Here is a 24,527-nt window from a genome sequence, read left to right as displayed (position 1 = left end):
CCCAACTCACCAACTCTCCAACTCATCCCCAACTCACCAATTCATCCCCAACTCACCAACCCATCCCCAACTCATCCCCAACTCTCCAACTCATCCCCAACTCTCCACCTCATCCCCAACTCATCCCCAGCTCTCCATCTCATCAACAACTCATCCCCAACTCATCCCCAACTCTCCACCTCATCCCCAACTCATCCCCAGCTCTCCACCTCATCAACAACTCATCCCCAACTCATCCCCAACTCATCCATCCAAAAGTATCGGATGGAGTCAGACCCGTTGCAACAGGGCGAGCAAACCAATCACTTGGCCGGGGGTCCTGAGCTGGCCTGTGGCCTGAAAGCAATGACTTTAAATTCTGTGATAGTCAATGCAGGAAAGTACAACAGCCAGCCAGGTTCGTCACTCCTGCAGTCTGCAAAATATGTATCGTCAGCAATCATGAAAAAAAAACAAGACAGAGGTAAGTGATCATTTACATTAAATGAAATAGGCCTACATGTCTTGTACAAATGGTGTAATTTAGCAGCAGGTAGGCTAGTATCAACATATATAGGTAATGTTTATATTAGCTAACTGCCAGACAGTCACTGCTAGAATTGAACTAGAACAGTTATTTTAGCTTTTTTTGTCCATTTTGCTTGTGGTCCCCAAATGCCCTTGGCATAGCCGTGGATGGAGCTCCATATTCCACAGTTTCACCAGTAGTGCAATAAGAATTTGGACATATAGTGTAAGGCCAGTATTGCCAAACATAGCCAGTCTGCTACACAGACGCCAAAGCCAAGATTAGACCACTGACCTCCTCAACTGACCCCCTACATAATTTACTGAGAGAGAGAAAGAGAAAGAGAGGGAGAGAGAGATGAAGATGGAAAAGTGGAGAAATCATTCAGCCTCTATTCCACATGTGTCAAACACAAGGCCCGCGGGCCAAATGTGGCCCGCCACGTCTTTTTATGTGGCCCGCGAGAGCTTGTAAGATCTTAGTGTCTATAATAAATAAGTCAGAAGCGTTCTTTGACCAAAAAAATACATTTCCCACAATGCTTGTCGATTGTATTACCCGCAAAGTTACGGCTTACTGCCACTACACGGCAGTGTAGTCATTGATGTGGAAACCCTGCCGGAGGGAAGGTGTAACTTCGCGGGTGGAATTGAGACATATAAATGTTTATCCCATAATGTCCAGAAAAAGAGAAGTTGATGCAGACGGACGGCTGTGCTTCAAGGCGAAAGACCGGTATGCCTTTTGTGTTACGAAGAGTGTTACTGACCAAAATAAACGCTTTTTAGGAGAGATATAAGTTCTGTGTAAATATTTATAAGACAATAGCTGACAAAATCTGTTTTAATGACGTTAATAAACATCACTGTGACAGCGCTAGTCGCAGTTTCACCGCAGCAAAGTACGAGGACGTGAATCACTTATCTAACCAGCCTTTACTGATTTCTGCCCTCAATAACCCTTTCAATAACCTCCAATAGCCTTTAATAGTCTTCAGTAGCCTTCAACAGTCTAACCTTGCAGCCGTGGTGTGTCCACTAAACTCCTGAGGTTAGCAGCGCGATAACTGACCTGTTTATAATGTAATCCCAGCAGTGACTCATGCTCTAAACGGCTGCTGTTAGCTGATTGGGCTGAAAGATGAACTGTAGAGAGCTGTATTATCCGGTTAGTGGGGTTATTTTATTTCATACACAGAAGAACTTAAAAATTTTAAAAACGCTCCAGACTGGCTGAGCTGAGCCCTGTAGCCCGTGGCTGGGCTGTAGCTCTGACTCAGTAAAGACTGCGGACTTGTGGTGCTGCTGCTGCAGCTCCCACTAGTGGTTGGATGAGGAACTGCTAAATCTGAGGAAATGCTATGTTCTTAACAGCTCACAATTTTTGATTTTATATTTATTAAGCCTTATTTCAGTTAATAATTTCAAAGTTAATATAACTTGATGTCATTTCTATTCACTTGAATATTTTGGTTCTTGATTGATGGAGTTTTTGGATTTCATGACATGACAAATTAAAAGGATTTATGTTAATAGAGCAACAAGCAAACGTTTTTTCCATGCAACTGTAATATTTGATTGAATAAATAATATATTGAGAGTTATTTAACATTAAGGAGTAATTACATTCATTTACATATTACATTTGGTTACATTTTATTACATTTATAAGTTACATCTGGCCCTCGGAGGACAGCCAATATGCCAATGTGGCCCTCGGCCAAAATGAGTTTGACACCCCTGCTCTATTCTATGGAACTGATTGAGAGCCCTGACCCATCATTCTCTCTCTCACACACACACACACACTAACACACACACACATTGAGCGGTAATGCAGAGAAGCTCTTAGAGAATCAGAGAGAGGGTCCATTCTGATTACAGCCTCATTCATATTCGTCTGTCCAAGAGCATTATGGGTAATAGATGAGCTCAGATTTCATACAAGACCTCGTTGACATCAATGACCTTATTGACCTAAGGAACTACAGGCCCGGGAAGATATTTAGAGATGCACAGCAGCTCTGCACAACCTTTAACACAGCACAGTACCACAGTGAACATACACAGAGAAAACTCTGAAGCAGAAAAGTGAAAAGATGTGAAAATGTACGGATCATTTTATACTGCGTAGTACTCGTTTAAACTCGCCAAATTACACCAACAAACACAGAGTGACCTATTTTAAGCGTTTATTTTTTATTGTTGATAATTATGGCTTACAGCCAATGAAAACCCAAAATCAGTGTCTCAGAAAATGTGAATATTATATAAGACCAATTGGTACTTTTGGCAGTACTGTGGGCAGTGTGCCAAGTCCTGCTGGAAAATGAAATCTGCATCTCCATAAAAGTTGTCAGTAGCAGAGGGAAGCTGTAAGATATGAAGTGCTGTAAGATTTTGTGGGAAAACAAAACTGCACTGACTTTAGACTTGATAATAAAACACAGTGGATCAACACCAGCAGATGACATGACTCTTTATCCAAACCATCACTGATCATCAGTAAATTCTACATTTCATTTGTAAATGAAGGGATCAGAGTCTGGAGGAAGAGTGGAGAGACAAACAGTTCAAGCTGCTCGAGGTCTAGTGTGAAGTTTCCACCAATCAGTGATGGTTTGGAGAGACATGTCTGATATCTGCTGCTGTTGATCCACTGTGTTTTATTATCAAGTCTAAAGTCAGTGCCGTGTTTTTCCAACAGATTTCATGCTTTCCTCTGCTGAAGCAACTTTTATGGAGATGCAGATTTCATTTTCCAGCAGGATTTTACATTCTCATTCTCATTCTCATTTTCTGAGACACCGATTTTTGTGTTTTCATTTGCTGTAAGCCATAATCATCAACAATAAAAGAAATAAACACTTAAAATAGATCACTCTGTGTGTAATACATCTATATAACAACATATAAGCATTTAAATGGTTCTCTGAATGTCCATGATTCCATAGAACCATTGTTTTAAATAAAGAACCCTTAGAACATGTTCATTTGTGTTCTAGACTATTACAGTATTACAGGATATGAGAAGGTTGAGATCACAGATGTTGTCAGTAATCGGGTAAATGACAGAAATACAGAACAATTAACGCTGATACAGCTCCAGCAGAGCTCCGGGGGCTTTAGGGGGCTAAGCAGAACACTCATTAAAACACAGCAAGCACACACACACACATACACACACACACACACACACACACATAATGGCTTTTCTGGTCGCTGTTAACAACATCCGTCCGCTGCAGTGTGTCAAAAATGTGCGGTTTATACAAGTACATCATCACTGCCTCTTTCTATACATCCAAATACAGGGTTTGGACAATGAAACGGAAACACCTGGTTTTAGAGCACAATAATCAATTGTGGTGACGGACAGTTCTGGTGGAAACAGGAGAGTTGAGGTGCACATTGAATTCTGCGTGATTTGATCAGCCGTGGTTTTATGTTTTTTGGATACAATCCGGGTTAGCACCCGAACATCCCTTTCAGACAGCTTCCTCTTACAGCGTCCACAGTTAATCCTGTTGGATGTGGTTGGTTCTTCTTGGTGGTATGCTGACGTTACCCTGGATACCGTGGCTCTTGATGCATCACAAAGACTTGCTGTCTTGGTCACAGATGCTCCAGCAAGACGTGCACCAACAATTTGTCCTCTTTTGAACTCTGGTATGTCCCCCATAATGTTGTGTGTATTGCAATATTTAGAGCAGAACTGTGCTCTTACCCTGCTAATTGAACCTTCACACTCTTACAGCTCTTACTGGTGCAATGTGCAATTAATGAAGATTGGCCACCAGGCTGCTCCAATTTAGACATGAAACCTAAAATCCCACACTAAAATGATGACAGGTGTTTCAGTTTCAATGTCCAGCCCCTGTTTGGAAGACCTATACATGGATGCTTTATTTAGCTACATTGCTGACACAGACGTGCAAATGCACACAAACACATAGCTTCAATAGAATAGGACTCTCAGGAGCAGATCCAAAACAAACATTAACCTGTTGGTACCATGCCTAATACCAGGTGTGAACAACAGAGAGGCATTAATCTGGAATGATGGAGCTCCATTCAATACTTTTAGATGGGATGAGTTGAGAAGTTTCTCTGATTTTACTATTTATAGGTTTATGTTTGAGTAAAATGAACATTGTTGTTTTATTCTATAAACTACAGACAACATTTCTCCCAAATTCCAAATAAAAATATTCTCATTTAGAGCATTTATTTACAGAAAATGAGAAATGACTGAATTAACAAAAAAGATGCAGAGCTTTCAGACCTCAAATAATGCAAAGAGAAAACAAGTTCATATTCATAAAGTTTTAAGAGTTCAGAAATAATCAATATTTGGTGGAATAACCCTGGTGGTTTTTATTTACAGTTTTCATGCATCTTGGCATCATGTTCTTCTCCACCAGTCTTACACACTGCTTTTGGATAACTTTATGCTGCTTTACTCCTGGTGCAAAAATTCAAGCAGTTCAGTTTGGTGGTTTGATGGCTTGTGATCATCCATCTTCCTCTTGATTATATTCCAGAGGTTTTTAATTTGGTAAAATCAAAGAAACTCATCATTTTAAGTGCTCTCTTATTCTCTTATTTTTTCAGAGCTGTATATGTCTATTAATGTCCTACTGGTGATGGCACAACCTCAGTGTGTGTGTGTGTGTGTGTGTGTGTGTGTGTGATGTATTTTCTTCAGTGCAGATTCAAACTGAGCATATCTGAGCATCCTTTAGCCACATGCAGGGTCTGGCATTCAAACACACACACACACACACACACACACACTCAGGTAACAAGACTGGCTGTGTGCCACAATCACTCCCCGCACTCTCAGTATATGTGTGTGTGTGTGTGTTATCCATCATCTACAATGGCTACAGATGAACCCTGAGAACTCAGTCTGAATAAAGTAACTGAATTTTGTGCTCTGCAGTGTGTGTGTGTGTGTGTGTGTGTGTGCTTTACATATAGCGTCTCTACATGCACATTTTGACATTAAACTGTGGGGTCTTTACACTGCATCAGAATACCTAACCTGGGTATTGCTGACATACTCACATGCCCCACCCACTCATTAGGCATCCCCATCACTAATAATGCACCCAACACTAGGGGCACGGCCTTACACCCTGCACAAGGTGCATCACGATGATCATTGCCATCTTGGGCTACGTTTACATTACCAGGCTAAAGTGATTCAAATCAGACTTTTTGCTCAATGTGGCTCAGATCTGATTTTTTTATGGCTGTGTGAACGTGCCAAATCCCATTTTTTCAAATCTGATTTGAGTCACTTTCATATATGATCCTAAATCAGATACATATCTGATCCATGAACATGTGACATGAATGTGAACGGTCAAATCAGAATTCATGCGTCTTTTAGCTTTTACGCATTAGCATTAGCATTAGTGCTACATGCTTCTCTCTCATACCCACAACACATCTCTTCTTGGTGCAGCTGTGCAGCTATAGCTGCAAAAACAGCAAAAGCAAACCGCCTGTCCTTTTTTCACCTCCTGGACCTGAGCATGAACTTCAGAGCAGCTGTTTACTGTTTCTCCACTCCAGCAAAAGATGCTCCACATATGCTAACAAGCTCATCCATTTCCCTTTATAAAGATACGAGTCTCTCGTCTCTCTAATATGAGCGTTTTTGTTGTTGGTAAAGAAGGAGACGTTTGTATGTGCAGCATGTGAGACGGTGTTTCAGGGACAGATTCTGTGTTCACATTACACACAGATACAGATCACTTACATTTACAGTGAATGTGAACCGACAAAATCTGATCTGAGCAAAAAATCGGTTTTGAGCAATAAGGCAATGTGAACATAGCCTTCCACCTTCCACCTCACAAACAGTCTATTTTCACGCCTTCCACCTGCATCATTTAAATAGCAATGGTGTTTCTGAATATATCTACACTGATGGACGTGGTGGTCTGAAAATGAGGTGTGTTCAGGTACATTTCTGGGGTATTGCTTGTTTATCTTGGTAACAAAAAACACAGGTGCTCCACTGACTGATTTAAACCCTGACAACAGTCAGCGGTCAGACGTTCATTGCTATCTTGGAAACACAGGCGCACTAAGCGTACACCCCCTCTTATTACACACACATGAACACACAGCAGCACAAACCCAACTTTTACATCAACAATAAACAGAATATTTAATAAAATAACATTGCTGTTCCCGTAAATGTGCTGCTGGAGCTCCTTCACAGCGTCAACCAGCAGCTCAGTTTCCTCTGCTGAGAAGCGCTGTACAAGTCCAGGTAGCTGCACCGTTACAATAGCAATGCACCAGTCAGAGCTCACCTGTCTCTTAAAGGGAATGATGAGCAAGTGACTACCTGATTGGTTTATTTCATGTTACAGCCAAAATTACAAGGTACAGAGAGGAGGTGCAGAGGAGGTGCAGCGGCTGACAGACTGGTGTACAGTCAACAACCTTCACCTGAATGTGGACAAGACAAAGGAAATGGTTGTTGACTTCAGGAGAGCACAACACACCCACTGTCCACTCAACATCGACGGGTCCTCTGTGGAGATTGTTAAGAGCACCAAGTTCCTTGGTGTCCACTTAGCAGATAACCTCACCTGGACCCTGAACACCAGCTCTACAGCCAAGAAGGCCCAGCAGCGTCTCTACTTCCTCCGGAAGCTGAGAAAGGCCCGTCTCCCTCCACCCATCCTCACACTCTTCTATAGAGGGACCATTGAGAGCATCCTGAGCAGCTGCATCACTGCCTGGTTTGGGACCTGCACCGTCTCTGACCGCAAGACCCTCCAGCGTATTGTGAGGACAGCTGAGAGGATCATCGGCGTCTCTCTCCCCTCCATCACGGACATTTACACCACCCGCAGCATCCGCAAAGCAACCAGCATTGTGAATGACCCCACCCATCCCTCACACGAACTGTTCTCCCTCCTGCCTTCGGGAAGAAGGTACCGCAGCATCCGGTCCAGCACGACCAGATTCTGCAACAGCTTCTACCCCCAAGCCATCAGACTCCTCAACTGCAGAGACTGAACTGATGGTTTTTCTGTACATGCACACACACTCTTACCCCACTTACCCCAGAAAATGGAAAGCACTAAAAACCCTACTACCTCACTGGACTCTATTGCACACTGTGTAATAGAGGTAATTACTACCTCACTGGTCTTTTTTGCACACTTTTTGCACACTGCATAATTTGCACGCTGTCTTGTTATTTATTATTCTTTGTCTGTATTGTGTTGTATTGTCTGTCTGCACTTTTGTACTGTTGCACTATTGTTCTGTCTACACTGTGTTTATGTGCACCATGGTCCCTGGAGGAACGTTGTTTCGTTTCACTGTGTACTCTGTATATAGCTGAAATGACAATAAAAACCACTTTGACTTTGACTTTGAAATTAACCACACCCATGATTAATTAAGAGAATTAGTACATGCCTTTAGCATGTTTTAAGCAGCAAAAGGAGTACTTTTCCCGTTGTTATGATAGCAAAGACACACTGACACACCCTAAATAAAGCTGCATGGTGCATGGTTGATGGCCCGCCTATAGATCACTAAAATAAGTATTTTTAAAGTGTCAAAACTTTTATACAACTTTACATATACTTCTAGAAACCTCAGCTAGTTCTACTTTCTTTTCTAACAGCTCAACATAAACTCACTCACAAGCTTCCAGGTGCTAATGTGTATCAGTGCTAATGCTAATGTCAGTAAATGCTAATGCTAATGTATGTAAATTGCACAAATTCACCATCAGAATATTCATGCTGGGAAAGACTCACCAGCACCTGCTTTTACATTCAGCTAAGCGTCAATAGATGATAATTACACACAGGAGCAGCTGTGAGCTCCCAAAACACAGAAACACAGAAAAGAGAGAATGATATAAATAGACAGATCATATCAGTGATGAGCAGACTGCGAGAGGGGGAATATATATGAACGAGTCTGTAGAGACGAGTGAATTCAGAGAGAAGAGTAATTAAAGAATGCAGAACTTTAGTGCAGTGTGTTTGGAAATTAGTAGGAAGTTTAGCTTCTCTGTGATTATTAAAGCGATGGTTCATCACAAAATGTAATCAATCAGCCAGCATATTTTTTGTTGTGGGAATTAATTAATTTAAGTTGTAAACTGGAGCTGGAGCAATGCTGCACAGTTGAACAGTGCACCACTCACTGGTGGACGAAGCATAGAAACCCAGTTTTTGAGTTAATACCTTCATGTCTATTAAAATGATCATACATGCAAAACACTGAAGGTAAACTATTTACACTGGCATATATCAAGTTTAAGTTTAATAAAAACCTGCTTTCAACACTTTATTCTTTCTTTTTTACTATTGTGTTTAGTAGAGTGTATAGTATAGTGTAGTATAGTATAGAATAGTATAGTATAGTAATGTTTCTTTTGTATGCTGAATCTATATATTGTCACTTTCCAGTGAAAAACATCTATCCAATCAGCAACCTTACAGAATAAACCTTCTTAACTTCCAATTAAAGTTGATGTAAAAAGTTTATTTTAGGTTGTTTTGAAGAATTTCTATTGGTCCATTTGTCAAGATTTTTTACATAGTGTAACTGAGAGAGTTTCTGTGTTCAAATGATGCAGAAAGAAAGGGTGAGAGACAGAGATAAAGAGAGAGAGAGAGAGAGAGAGAGAGAGAGATAATGTGAGGGAGAGAGATAAAGAGAGAGACCGTGTGCAAAAGAGAGAGAGAGAGATAGAGAGAAAGAGAGAGTGAGCAATTGCAAAAGAGAAGGAGTAGAAGAGAGAGAAGGAAACAGAAAGAGAGGGAGAGAAAGACAGAGAGATAAAGAGAATGAGGGCAAGAAAAAGGGGAGAAAGAGAGGAAGAAAAAGAGAGGGAGAGACAGAGAGAAAGAAAGAAAAAGAGAGAAAGAGCAAGAGAGAGTGTGAGGGGGTGAGAGGGAGAGAGAAAGAGAGAGATAAAGGGAGAGAGGGTGAGAAAGAGAGACAGAGATAAAGAGAGAGAGACAAAGAGGAAGAGCGTGAGAGACGGCGAAAGAGAAAGAGAGGGAGAGAGGGTGAAAGAGATAGAGAGAAAGAGTAAGAGAGAGAGAGAATGAGAGAGGGAGAGAAAGAGAAATAAAGAGAGAGAAAGAGAGGTAGAAAGAAACAGAGAGAAAGGGGGAGAGAGAGAATGGGAGAGAGAAAGAGAGAGACAGAGATTGATAGTTGGATTATTAATTTCTCACTAACTCTCTTCACTTCCTCTCTCTGAATGTATTTTTAGCGGCACTTCCTGTTCGACTGAAACGAGCAACTTACTCCCACGCTCACTCTCTATATAACACACACACACACACACACACACACACACACACACACTCACACACACACACACAGACACACACACACACACACACAAAGACACGCATACACACAGACACAGACACACACAAAGCAGCAGCAGATGATGGTGGGCTTAGACTGCAGCGAGACCTTTGTTTCATGACGAGGGGCTTATTAACAACCACAAAGCTCCTATATCACACACACACACATATAGAACTAATTTTACACCAACATGCCAAAGCTCATAGGACAGCAGTATGTAAGCAGATCATGAAGTGATACCTCAGTGGACGGCTTGAGAACTCCCACACCTGTATTAGTTGTGAGGATGACTGAACACTGGTCAACGTGCTCATAGCAAGCCCAGGTGAATTATGGGAGCTGTAGTGAGGTCTGATACTGGGTGCAGATGAATGGGATGTTACATTTCTGAAGTTTCCACCCACAGCGGACAGGGTAGAACTATCCATGCAAACAGAGAACCAGCGACTCAGCAGAAATCAGTTAGACCCCGCCCACATATCCCACAGATCAGTGCAGCGTGGCAAAAGTCACGAGACACAACAAGGACTATAACTCTATATAAGCATGAGGATTCTGCAATGCTTACACACACACACAGATTGATAGAAGCATGGAAATGAAGCTGATGAATGAAGTATTGTTTCAGTGATCTCGGAGGAGAGTGATTCATTCCTTTGAATCGGATGCTGATTCAGCAGCTGTGTGTGTGTGTGTGTGTGTGTTCTGATCTTGTCTTTCATCAGATTGATGCTCCTAGACAGTTCTGAGCTGACCTCCACAGTGAATTGTAAATAAGGTGTGTATTGAGGTGTAACTCTCTGCCCTGAATCAAATTGATTCAGTTCATTAATTACCTGCAGGAGTTGATTCAGGAGCTGATAAAATTTTTCTCTACACACATTTTAACTTTACCACAATTTTATTTCATTACAAGTATCATACTAAACATTGGTTTGAAGGAACAGTTTGCACAGTAGTGGAATATAAAAACTTACAACTGATTAAATCCAATATATGGACAAAAGTATTGGAAAACCTGCTCATTCACTGCTCAATCAAGGGTGTTAAAAAGAGTTTCAGCTGTATATCCCCTATCACTAGTGATGCCCCAACAGCAGTAGATCATAGACTAGCACACGCCTCCTCAGATACATGTAAAGTCAGACTCATCACAGCGCTAACACTCGGAGGAAAGCGCAGCGATTCGGTTCTGATACATCAGCTCACAGATGCTATATGGTTGCTATATGGTGCAATCCAAAATATTTTCCTATTGTAACAAATTGGTTGTTAAGCTTTAGGTTGTTAAGCAGTTTCTAAAGTGTTGCTAAGGAGTAACAGCTAAGCTGTTGCTGAGGTGTTGCTACACAGTTGCTATGGAAAGAGGATCATTGCTAAGGTATTGCCATGAGGTTGCCATAGCAGCCACCATGCTGACTGCAGTCACAGTAATAATAGATATTAATATCTAATAAAGGCATTAAAGGTAAAGCAGCGTAGCTTTAAAAAGTTAGATTTTGGTGTAAATAATGGGTGGAGGTGAGAATTAGCTAATCTGGATGTTTTTTGGGGTAAATTGTGCTGAAAGTTGATGGAATCGAAGCCGCTGTGAGTTAATGAGAGAGTGGATCTGTGAGTAAAGTCTCCTACAGATGGCTTGGCGTCGGCTCAGCTCGTCTCCCTCGGCCCCCGACTAAACTCACACACCCCAGCCAACAACTCCTGCCAGCCTGCAGCGCCAAGCACACAGCGTCCCGCGCGCACACACACACATTTACACAAACACACACACACTCACACATTTACACAAAAACACACAAACACACACGCCGCAGTTCCGCCAAAAACTAGTTCTTTACTTTTACACAGGAGCTACACTACTTGTCCAAATGTTTGTGGACAACCCTTCTAATGAAAGCATTCAGCTACTATACATAGACTCTAGTAACCTGGGATACCATAACAACCACTTAGGAATGCCACAGAAACTACCATTAGATGCCTTAGCAACAGATAGCACTTAGCAGCACCATAGCAATTACCAAGTGACCATTTGGCAACCATCAAGCAACCACTTAGTAATATCACAGCCATCACCTAGCAACCACTTAGCGAAAAAATAGCAACCACCCAGTAACCATTTGGTAACCATCATGCAACCACTTAGTAATATAATAGCCACTATCTAGCCACGTCTTAGCGACAACATAGCGACCATCTAGTAACCATTTAGCAAGCATAAAGCAACCACTTTAAAATATCATAGCCACCACCTAGCAACCACTTAGCGACAACATAGAAACCCCTAAGCAGCACCACAGCAACCACCTAAGAACCAGTTGCCACTATCAAACAACCAATTTGTAATATTTTAGCCACCACTTAGTGACAACATAGCAACCACTAATCAGCAACCACCTAGGAACCATTCGGCACCCATCAAGCAACCACTTAGAAATACCATAGCCACCACCTAGCAACATTTTAGCAGTACTGTAGCAACCACCGAGTAACCAGTTTCCACTCAAGAAACCACTTAGTAAAATCATAGCCATCATCTAGCAACCACTTAGCGACAACATAGAAACCCCTAAGCAGCACCACAGCAACCACCTAGGAACCAGTTGCCACCATCAAACAACCAATTTGTAATATTATAGCCACCACTTAGTGGCAACATAGCAACCACTAAGCAGGAACACAGCAACCACCTATGAACCATTCGGCACCCATCAAGCAACCACTTAGAAATACCATAGGAAATACCACCACCTAGCAACATCTTAGTAGTACTGTAGCAACTACATAGAAACCAGTTGGCAGCTGTCAAGCAACCACTTAGAAATATCATAGCAACCACCTGTGACACTACAATATCCACCTAGCAGCACCTAAGCAAGCACCTAACAACTTTTGCTGTGGTTGTGATGTCACAAAACAGCACATTTAAGGTTTGGCCTTAAATTTGGCCTTATCAATAAAGCACCAAACAGGGCAGCTAATCAGAACAAAACTAATTTACATACATCAGTCTTAAAGGATTAATGAAAACAATTGTAACGGATAAAGAAAGGTGCTGGAAAGTGATTGAGTAAAAATGGAAAATGACAGCATATGTTTCATAAACTGAAAATAAGCCGGAAGTGAAAGCGGGTGGTATATGGAGATATGTGTAGAGGATGAGCTCTCTCTATTATCTCTGATAGACAGTGTGTGACTCACTGTTATCTATAGTGAGAATCTTCCGGATTGAGATCTCTGTCTGATGCTGGTGTTGTTCTGCTGCTAGAGCTGCTGCGCAAATGTCAAGCAGACATGACAGAGTGCTCTGATCAGGAACATCACAAACACCCTGTGCAGCATTGTCTAAATCACCAGAACTGAGCACCACTTCACAGAAACTTATACACACTTATACAAAAATATATACAGGGGTTGGACAATGAAACTGAAACACCTGTCATCATTTTAGTGTGGGAGGTTTCATGGCTAAATTGGAGCAGCCTGGTGTTCAATCTTCATTAATTGCACATTGCACCAGTAAGAGCAGAGTGTGAAGGTTCAATTAGCAGGGTAAGAGCACAGTTCTGCTCTAAATATTTTAATGCACACAACATTATGGGTGACATACCAGAGTTCAAAAGAGGACAAATTGTTGGTGCACGTCTTGCTGGAGCATCTGTATCGTCAACTTATTTAGTAGTTTAAAAAGTTCAAACAATTGTTCATATTTTTACAAATCTTCCAATACTAAAAGCATACTCCTTCTAGCACCAGGTCAGCACATGGTCACCATCAACAATAAAAAATAAAGGTAACTTGTGCTTACAGCCTAGAACAGCCAAAGCCTGGCACCCACCCAATATATAAAATACACAAATAAACACCCAGGAGAAGGTAGGGGAAGGGGAAGTCATGTCCAATATGCAAATATATGGTGTCAGGAGCCAATGAGATAGATGTATATTTTATGGATGAACACTGATGAAATGGGCTTAAAAGAGGCTCATGTGTAGTACACAAAGTTTTCCATTGGTTTCCGCCCGTTCTTGATTTTCCGCCCATTCTCGGGCTCCCTAACTTCTTATAAGGGCGTTTTTTTTCCTGGCAGTGGTAGTGTATTGTACCGCGACCCTGACGACACGGGTTGGATCCTGCGTGAGGAGCAGTGTGTTTATTTATTTATTTTTTCCTTTCTTCTTGGGTTTACCTGCTTTGAGATGAACTGTTCTGCAATTGGGTTCAACAACCCTCTGGGCTGGAGAGCTACTAGTCTGTAGCAGCACTCCATTCCATGTAATGGCTCCTGACACCATATATTTGCATTCCAATTTTGCAACACCAAACTACACGTTTAAAGGTGAGGTATTATTCAATTAATCAACAGTTTTATTCTATCAAAGTTAACAAACGTTGATTAAAACACTTTCATCATTTGTTTTTTGTAAAATTTTTTGGTTTTGCCCAACTTGGTGGTGCAGTTGGACCATTGGTTTTCCTCGTCATGTGTCACATGACCTGTCGCACTTCATTGCCTTCGGATCTCACTGTTGACTTTGTGGTCACGTGTGATCATTTGGCCCAAGATATACTTGTCAATGAACAAGATGGCATCACCGTCTAAGATGATCATACCCATGAAGCATTGATCATTCTGGTTGGACAAAACCGCCGTATTGTTTCAATAATCTTCTGCAATGTAATAAAATTTATTTCAATCCAGTGTTGCATTAATTTTTCACCAAGATCTTGCAGCAGCATTGATGATGGTAGAGTCTGACCACTGCACAAAGCAGCTCTTCTCCATCCAGCACATCCCAAAGATTCTCAATGAGGTTAAGATCTGAACTCTGTGGTGAACTCTCTCTCAATCCATGTGTGATAATGATAAATGATGATCTCATGCTTCCTGAACCCTGAACTCTTTCACAATTCCAGCACCATGAATCCTGACATTGTCTTATCTTGGAATATGAAGAAAAAATCCATTGATGGAATAAGCTGGTCTATAGTCAGTATATTCAGGTAGTCAGCTGACCTCATTCTTTCAGCACATACTGTTGCTGAACCTAAACCTGCAGACCAACTGCAGCATCAACCAACCAACACATCATTTACTTACTTAAATCCAGGTGGAGACTTTTTATTTTTATTTTTTTGGCCAGGCTGTGTTTAATTGGCGTTGGTGTTAAAATTGTTTTTCCGTCAACCATGCTGCTTTTGGTTTGATATTATCGTAATATATTATATATAAGTTAAAAGCAATGATATCATAATGTAACATTCTGACACTTGAATCAAACTTAACCGCAGACCTCAGTACAGTAGTCAGTAGTACTTCAGACAACCTAACCCCCCCAACACACACACACACACACTTCCTCCCAGGCCATGTGCTCCACACTGTAGCATGATTACGTAAAACCCCACCAGCGCCGTGGGACAGATGGAGGGATGTATGGATATGGTTAATGGGGGGGGGGGGGGGGGGTGATGAACACGTGGATGGGGTGGGTGGAGGTACACAAGCAGCACCATCTCAAGCAACAGCACGCGCGCGCGTGCTCACACGCTGGGGTGTGTTTATTATCTTTTTTTACCCTCCCGCGAGCTCACGAGCATCAGGTCACACACTCCAGCCCTGCGCGCACGAGACCCGACTCCACTCCACTCACCGTATCGTATCGTCCGGAGCGCGGCGGCGGCGACGCCGAGCGCGTGCCCGGCCAGGAGGAGCGCGAGGACCGGGGGTGAGGGTGCCATGGTCCCGGTGGAGCAGGAGATGAGCAGAAGATGAGCAGGAGCTGTCCCTCGCCAGCGCGCGCGCGCACTCCCTCGCTATCTCCCTCTCCCAGCGAGGAGCAGAAGCTTCAGCACCTCGGACAGCGCCCCGCCCAGCGCGCTGACGTCACGCGGCAGGAGCGAGTGCGCGCGCACGCATGATGCCTCTACTGCATGTTCATTCTTCAGATGCATGCAAGCACAGTATCTCCATTCATTACTCTGCAGGTAGAATAGAGTATAGATACTAGAGTTTAAATACTAAAATACTTCTGTAGAAGTTGAAGAATCAACTAAAGCTTTTTAGTCTTTAGGTAAAAGTGTTTAAAAAAGTACTGGATTCAAAACTACTTAAAGTATAAAAGTAAAAGTAAAGGGGAAAAAATAAAGCCATTAAGAACAAAAGCTTAGGCCACGCCCACAGAGGCCTATAGTGCACCCCCCCCCCCCCCCCCCCCCTCTGCAAAACACATTTTTCTGTTTTTTGTATTTAAGTACAATGTAAATACAGCTCTGGAAAAAAGAGACATCTATAATATAACCTAGAGGAAGATGGATGATCACAAGCCATCAAACCACCAAACTGAACTGTTTGAATTTTTGCACCAGGAGTAAAGCAGCATAAAGTTATCCAAAAGCAGTGTGTAAGACTGGTGGAGGAGGAGAACATGATGCCAATATGCATGAAAACTGTGATTAAAAACCAGGGTTATTCCACCAAATATTGATTTCTGCAGGTGTGATGGATCACAGTATAAACCAATAGGGAGGCGGAATGGTACATGTTTATACTTCTCTACATCCAATCACAATGAGATTCACTCTATCTGGATGGAGAGATTTATCTGGATGGGGGTTTTATTGAACGATGAGAAGCCGGAATGAAAACGAGCTGAAATGAAATAGGAGTAACGAGGCTGTTTTTATTAAAATGTAAAGAGTAGAAAGTTCAGGTAATTGTGTGAAAATGTACAAATAATTACTACAGTAAAGTATAGATAACCAACATTTCTACTTAAGTAAGATAAGGAAGTTTTTGTACTTCATTACTCAACATCTCTGATCTTATACTCAGTGGGATAAATCTCCTGGGTTATAATATTATGAGCGTTGGGTCATTTTGATGGATTACAGCCACACAGCTGGGTAGGGTTTGAATGACAGCTTTAGCAAAAACACAGCTGATTGGTTAATTATCAGAGCTAATTAACAGCACCTATCTGATTAAAACAGCAGCAGAACACAGTCAGGAAGCAGTGCGTAAACAGACACAAAATATAGAGCTTTTACATCATCTGTATTTTTCTGAGAATTTAATGTGTGACTGATGGTTGATACATGGAATCAATATATATAATTTAGACTCTGTGTTGACTTGTTAAAAAAAAACTTAAAAATGAAAACTACTGAATTCTTATGCAGCCTCAGAAAAATAACAGTTTAAAACAGTGCTGCCAAAATAACAGCACATGATTAATCTGTTTAATCATTTTTAGCGTAAATGAATTGCATTAATTCACACTACTGTTAGCCACCCCTTTTAAAGGGCCGTATGACGGATTAAGTGATTTAATTTAGCAACATAAAAACTGAATAAGTGCACTTTCTTTTGCTGAGATATGTATTAAACCACTCTCCACTGATGGCTCGTTTCCGCTTTCCAGGTTGTTGAGTGTGGAATATGGAGCTAAACTAGCGATTATTTCCTCTTAATTAAACTTAATAATGCAGCAAAATACAAGATTCTTAAAAAAAACATGAAAACTACCCTTTTTTATATTATAATACAGTAAAACAAACAAAAAACGCTGGTCTGTTTGCCAGACCTAATACACACTATTACTACACTATTCTCTCTCCCAGAAATACAGGACAATACCATAATTTAGAAAGTTAATTAAGATTTTTATGTTTATAATTGATTGAACCACAGAATATTGTTGTGATTAATGATTTTTTTTAACACAATTAACACTAATAAAAATATAATTTAATTTTGCCAGTCGCACACCAATTCTTTCATTTACATTAAAATATCCTGTAACACTTTACAATGACTCACAATATGCAGTAATTGCAACAGTAATAAACAACTAATGTCTCAACTAATTAACAGACACTAGTTAAGACATTATTACACATAACTCAATTTTATTGCTTACCCATGTTGTAAATAATAATAATAATGAATTTATTATTAATTTTATTTATTAATTTAAAGTTGATGTTTAATCGCGAATTCTGTTGTGATTAATCTGTTTAATTGTTCTAATTGATAGAAAACACTAATAGTAACCCATACTAGGATCTTTTTACTCCAGCAGGATTCAAAACCCTGGACAGCAACTCTCCAAAAAATGGTGAGTTAATTTGCAGGGTTGTACAGCTCTGGATAAAAACAAGAGAGCACTTAAAAATGATAAGTTTCTTTGAATCTCTGGAATGTAATCAAGAGGAAGATGGATGATCACAAGCCATCAAACCACCAAACTGAACTGCTTGAATTTCTGCATCAGGAGTAAAGCAGCATAAAGTTTTCCAAAAGCAGTGTGTAAGACTGGTGGAGGAGGAGAACATGATGCCAAGATGCATGAAATTAAAACTGTGATTTAAAACCACCAGGATTATTCCATTAAATATTGATTATTTCTAAACTCTTAAAACTTTATGAATATAAACTTGTTTTTGTTGCATTATTTGAGGTTTGAAAGCTCTGCATCTCTTTTGTTGTTTCAGTCATTTCTCATTTTCTGTAAATAAATGCTCTTAATGACAATATTTTTATTTGGAATTTGGGAGAAATGTTGTCTGTAGTTTATAAAATTAAACAAGAATGTCCGTTGTACTCACACATAAACCTATAAATAGCAAAATCCGATTTTAGCCCATCTGCTGGATTCACTGACTGTCATAGCAACAACTCAGGAAGTGGGACGATTAACAGTTTTAACAGTGTTAATTAACAACACCTTCAAGCCAGGAAATGGCTCTTGGAATGCAAGGATTGAAAGAATCAAGAACCATCAATTAACAACAGCTGATAGAACCACATGAAGAAGAGATTACTGTACTCTACAGTATCACCAACATAATCTACAATATCTGACCACTTTCACTTTCAAATTCTCAGTGACAATAAAGTGTGGATTTACTTTGAGTTTGTTGTTAATGGTGTAAATATAGTGATTTTTTTGCATGATTAATTCTATGCCCCTAACACTAGCATTGTAATGCTGTTGGGATCATCGGCTAAAAGCTCTGTATTTGGGAATGCTGGGAGTGAATGAAGCTGGGCTACTTAAACAATTTTTATATATCATTTTATATAACATTTTCTCCCCCAATTCACACAGCCAATTACCCAACCCGCTCATTAGAACTCACCCTATCACTAGTGATGCCCCAACACCAGGAGGGTAAAGACTAGCACACACCTCCTCCGATACATGTGAAGTCAGACTCCGCCTCTTTTTGAGCTGCTGCTGATGCTGCAGCATTACCGAGTAGCATCACAGCGCTAACACTCGGAGGAAAGCGCAGCAACTCTGTTCTCATACATCAGCTCACAGACGCAGCAGTGTGCTGATCCACATCACCCTAGAAGTGATGAGGGGAAAAACATCTACTGTACAACATCTACTGTACCCACCCAGAGAGAGCAAGACCAACTGTGCTCTCTCAGGGCTCAGGCAGCTGATGGCAAGCTGCATGAACAGGATTCAAACCAGCGATCTCCTAGTCATAGTGCCTGTGCTTAGCCTGCTGGATCACTATTTACGACATTTTAGCTGCACATACAGATGCTGCTTTTCTTTCAGTTTGAACAAGACTTTTTCCCTCTACAACACCCTTAATTAGCATCATTCTCACATCCCCATTATGGGTCGTGAGCTCCAGGGCATCAGATCATGCTATGCTACCAACACCATGCTTAACAGTAGGCACAGAGTTATTTTGTTTGAATGCCTCTAGTTTACTTCTTCAAACAAATCTGTGGGAAGTATAGCTGCAAATAATGGCTATTGACTATTTAATAGTTGATTAATCATGATTATTTTTATGATGCCCTCTATTTGTGCTTCTTATTGGTGAGGCTCCTGATCTAATGCAAGTTTTACTGCATTTTTACAGCTAAACCTTTAAGGCCATAGACAAATTAAGGTACAGAGACTGATATGTTATTTTTTCAGGATATTCTGATTAAATATCTTCAGTGGAGATGTGAATATTAAAAAACAAGAATTATTTTAATTTGAACATGTTTTAATAAAAAAAAAATCAATCTCTTCAATTATGAACCATTTTTTTTTTAAATCTTATTGATAAATAAATATTTTACAGGCATATGTATGTTCTACTTTTTTTATTCATGTAAAGTGCCATTAAGTCACTTTATAATTTTAGATAATTAATTTATTTATTAGCATTTATTTACTTATTTTAGTATTTTTACATAATTTTCTTCCCAATTTACACGGCCAATTACCCAGCCCACTCGTTAGGACTCCCCCCCCCATAATCACTAGTGATGCTCCAACACCAGGAGGGTTAAGACCAGCACACGCCTCCTCCGATACATGTGAATCAGTCACCGCATTTTTTAATATTAATATTTTCCTAATTGCAAACCGTTCAAAATGAAAATGTGCTGTATTGTGAACGTCTGTGGCGACCTTAAATATTGGGCAAGTTTAAGCTTCTGACTGGCAGGTTTTAGACAGACTTTGAGCAGCAGGATTTTTTTTGCTGGACCTGGCAACCCTAGTTGCAGCTGGTGGTAACTAGCTGTCTGCCTTCTCTTTTTCTAACACTCCAAACACAGCAGAAGCTCTATATATGGGATTTAAATTATGAGAATATGTTTAAATGTATAATTAGCTGATGTACAGTGAGTAGTGAGTGTTGTCTTGTCCCTTATCTGGTGTGTTTACAGTTCCCTGTCGATTTCTTTTATAGTCGACTAATCATTGCAGCCCTATTGGTCAGCTGTGGCCCTGCAATAAGTTCTTTTCTTGTGTGTCTAGCAGAGGAAGGCTATTACAGTGGTGCTACATTATCATGACGAAACCTGCTGATTTATAGTGGTTTCTTTATTCTTTCCAGTATCAGTTGAAGCATCACCTGACAAAGCAGAAATAAAAAGCAGCAACAGACAGATTAGAGAACGCGAGCCCATCGTACATTAACTCAGGATTACTGAAGTGGAAAACTTTATAAGTGCAGCAACTTCAGACGTGTGGAATAAATGATGGCGAAGACAAAAAAAAAAGACAAAGAAAGAAAGAGGCAGAGCTGTTGTCCTCATCTGAACCGAACACTGAGAAACTGGAATAATTCACATAGCCCGAGGAGACGCATCAATTCAGGCAGCAGCATTAGCATATAAAAGCTATCACCAATTCCGCAGAACAATTTCAGGGAGCGGCGGCTCCAAATAAAGGAGTCTGAAACAATTTTCCACGGAAAACATTTCTCAAATATACCTGTCCAACCTCACACCACGGGTCATTAACACTAAAACCGTCCAATCGGCTCGAACACGCGCAGATTAGCTTAACCTGCTCGGTCATTAGCCTTTCTCCCGCTAAATAACCAAACTTTATTTATATAAGTCTCCCAACAAAAGCCTTTTAATACAGCTCTGGAAAAAATTAAAAGACCAATTCAGTTTCTGAATCAGTTTCTCTGATTTTGCTATTTATAGGTTTATATTTGAAAAAAATGAACATTGTTGTTTTATTCTATAAACTACAGACATTTATCCAAAATTCTAAATAAAAATAGTCATTAAGAGCATTCACTAATACCGTGCTAATACTGTACTTATACGGACTATAAAATTATAAGATGATCGTCTATTTACATATTTTATATTGTCATATATAAGTCTGGGATTATAAAGCACTGGATTATAAGGCGCATTTTAAAAGACACTACTAAGGATGCCTACATAGAAGTGAGCAAGGGTGTCGCCATGTTTCCCTTTCTAATGGGAAAGCACCTCAGTAAACAGAACAGTAATTCCTAAAAAAAAAAAAAAAAAAAAAAAAAAAAAAATATATATATATATATATATTTTAGTGCTAGATGTTAATCTACACAGATTTCTCTCTTAAAAAACGTTTATTTGGGTGAGTAAAGCACTTTAATTTACTTACAGTATGAATGAATTAAGTTAAACTTATATAGCGCCTTTCTAGGAACTCAAGGACGCTTTACAATTTACACGTTTTACACACAAGCACATCAACACTCATCCACACACTGGTGAGAAACAGCAGCCAATAGCACACAGCGTACTCTCAACCGGAAACAACCGTCCACCTGGAGGAGGATTGTATCCATTTACCCAGGACAGAGTGCCAATCCATATCTGGGAACATTCATACATACATTTACACACACAAATTTAAGAGTATCCAATTTACCAGATCAATTTAGAGTATCCAATTTACCTGATCTCCATGTTTTTGGACTGTGGGAGGAAAGCAGAGTCCCCGGAGGAAACCCACACAGACACGGGGAGAACATGTTCTCCTTCACCAGTCTTACACCATGCTTTTGGCTAACTTTATGCCACTACTGGTGCAAACATTGATGCAGTTCAGCTTGGGTTGATAGTTCTAGTGATTAGTGATAGTGATTATCTATCTAACTCTTACCAGTAAGCTTAGATTTCATATATTTTGTCTAAGGGTGAGTGTTCAGTGAAGTGTCTTCAGCACTAAGGCTGGGTGCATTAGCTAACTAGCATTAGCATTAGCCTCTAACTAAGCACAAGCGGGATGTAAATGCCGCCCGATAAGACTAGACTGAGGAACCCTTGAGTGTTCCAGTATCCCAGGGTGCTATCAGCTAGCGGTTCGTCAAACGTAGGTTTAGGTTTTAACATGACAAACACACAGACTACAGTCTGATAAACTCACCTCTGAAGAGCGAAAGAGCTAGCGCTGCAGTTAGCGACTAATGCTAATGCTGCTGCACCCAGCCTTAGTGCTGGAGAAACTTCACAGAACACTCTTAAAACCCTTATAATGCTGTACTCCACTACTTCAGTGGCTTTACTGCACTTTAATACCTGACTGGTAGAATTCATACATAAGAATCACTGGATTATAAAGTGTACTGATGATTTTGGGGAAAATTAAAGGATTTTAAGTGCACCTTATAAATGCAAACCCCTCTACACCAATTGACCAGGAGTGTAGTTGCCATAACACAAATACATGTACCAGCCATAACATTAGCACCAATAGTCTAATGCTTGTGGAGGAGGAAATAAAAGAGAGCAGAAGTGGACAGGGAGCAGAGAAACAGAAAGAGTGGACATTTATGGTTTATGAGAGTTGTAGAGTTTCAGACACGTTTACAGAGCACACAAGACAACATTTTTCACACAGACAAACAAACAACAAACCTGCTTGGTCTTAAAGTTAATCATTTTAAAAGCACCACAAGTTTGGTAACACACAAACGGATGAAATAGCTGTGTATATCTATATACAGTACACAGTAAATTCCAAAAGATTAGTGAAAAATCCCAAATTTAAAAACAGAAAGAAAAACATATTTAATTAAACAAATATAACAAAAATGTTTTATAAATTTATTTAGTTTGCTCTTGTTTACTACAGAAAGATATTACATAAAGTATACTGAAGATCATCCACAGGTTCACGGCATCAGAACCTCGTTCAGCGTCTTCACTGCGTTCTCATAGATGACCCTGAAGAACAGAAGGAAAACGCACACAGCAGTGCAGATTAAGGGTTTTAATCCAGTAAGGCAAGGCAAGGCAAGTTTATTTATATAGCACCTTTCATACACAATGGTCATTCAAAGTGCTTTACAAATTAGAAAATGTAAAGAGAAGTCAAATTACAAATACATGTAACAATAAAAATGGAAATAAAAGAACAGATTAAGAATAAAGGATGGATAAAACATGATTCAAACATGATTAAAACAAAGATAAGTCAAATTAAAAACATGTAAACGAAGTTTAAGTTAGTTTAAGAACAATGTTAAAAGAAAATAAAAAAGTAAAAGTGATTAGTGTTTAGTTCTAGTTCTAGGTACTGTTAAAAGATCTGCCTCTAGTGATCTGAGGAGTCTAACAGGCCGGTACTTCTCCAGCATATCAGAGATGTACGCTGGTCCGAGGACGTTTAGTGCTTTATAAAAGATGATCAGTATTTTAAACTCTATCCTCCAGCTGATTGGGAGCCAGTGTAATGACCTGAGCACTGGAGTTACATGTTCCTGCCATTTCCTAAAATCCAACAGTAAGGTCCGAAAACTTGTTTCCAAAACAGTCATCTTTTGTAGAAGACTGTAGCAGTTTCTGCTAGTTTCTGAAGAGGCATTTTGTCGATTTCCTTGTTGGTAGCCACCAGGAGATTGCTGTGTCTGTGGCTCTGACGTAAAAAGTACCAAAAATTTCTGTAAAAGGTACTATAAAAAAGGCTTTTTAGTGATCTTGCCTTATCTGTATAATGAGTTTAGAGAGAAAAAGCTCTGATAAATAAAAGAAAAGTATGTAAGAAAAAGAGCTAAGCGAGGAGCTATGCAAAGAAGCGTCTGAACAGCTCAGAAGCAGGAAGCAAATGTTTTAAATGGACATGGCTCATTTATATACATCAGCTTCAAAGAAACAGTAATAATAAACTGCCTTTTTTAGGGCATTTTCACACCTGAAGGTCATGAACAAAAGGCTGATCAAGGTTCGATTTGGAGGATATTTTGAATCGATACTTGCTGACATTTTTTATTGTTTGCCAGAAAAAGACCAAACAACGCTGGCTGCACTACTATAATTGCCCGACACTGGCCGAGCTACTTCAGTATCCACTGATTTAAGCTTATTTTTTTGGTAT

At 40.1% G+C, this 24,527-nt stretch overlaps 2 protein-coding genes across 2 annotated transcripts in view; both read right to left on the bottom strand.

Moving 5' to 3' along the window:
- The window catches only part of ptprn2 (protein tyrosine phosphatase receptor type N2), a 365,871-nt gene extending 350,147 nt beyond the window's left edge, over positions 1–15,724 (bottom strand). The window contains exon 1 of the mRNA XM_049481944.1: positions 15,546–15,724. Within this exon, the coding sequence (XP_049337901.1) occupies positions 15,546–15,633 (88 nt within the window). The 5' untranslated portion in view covers positions 15,634–15,724. The remainder of the gene's footprint in view (positions 1–15,545) is intronic.
- A 7,232-nt stretch (positions 15,725–22,956) lies between these two features.
- ncapg2 (non-SMC condensin II complex, subunit G2) overlaps positions 22,957–24,527 on the bottom strand; it is a 47,607-nt gene continuing 46,036 nt past the window's right edge. The window contains exon 27 of the mRNA XM_049481942.1: positions 22,957–23,377. Within this exon, the coding sequence (XP_049337899.1) occupies positions 23,326–23,377 (52 nt within the window). The 3' untranslated portion in view covers positions 22,957–23,325. The remainder of the gene's footprint in view (positions 23,378–24,527) is intronic.

Source organism: Astyanax mexicanus, chromosome 8 (assembly GCF_023375975.1).
Source record: "Astyanax mexicanus isolate ESR-SI-001 chromosome 8, AstMex3_surface, whole genome shotgun sequence".
Classification (NCBI taxonomy): Eukaryota; Metazoa; Chordata; class Actinopteri; order Characiformes; family Acestrorhamphidae; genus Astyanax; species Astyanax mexicanus.
The sequence above is the reverse complement of the archived record's forward strand: the minus strand, read 5'-3'. Positions and strand labels throughout refer to the sequence as shown.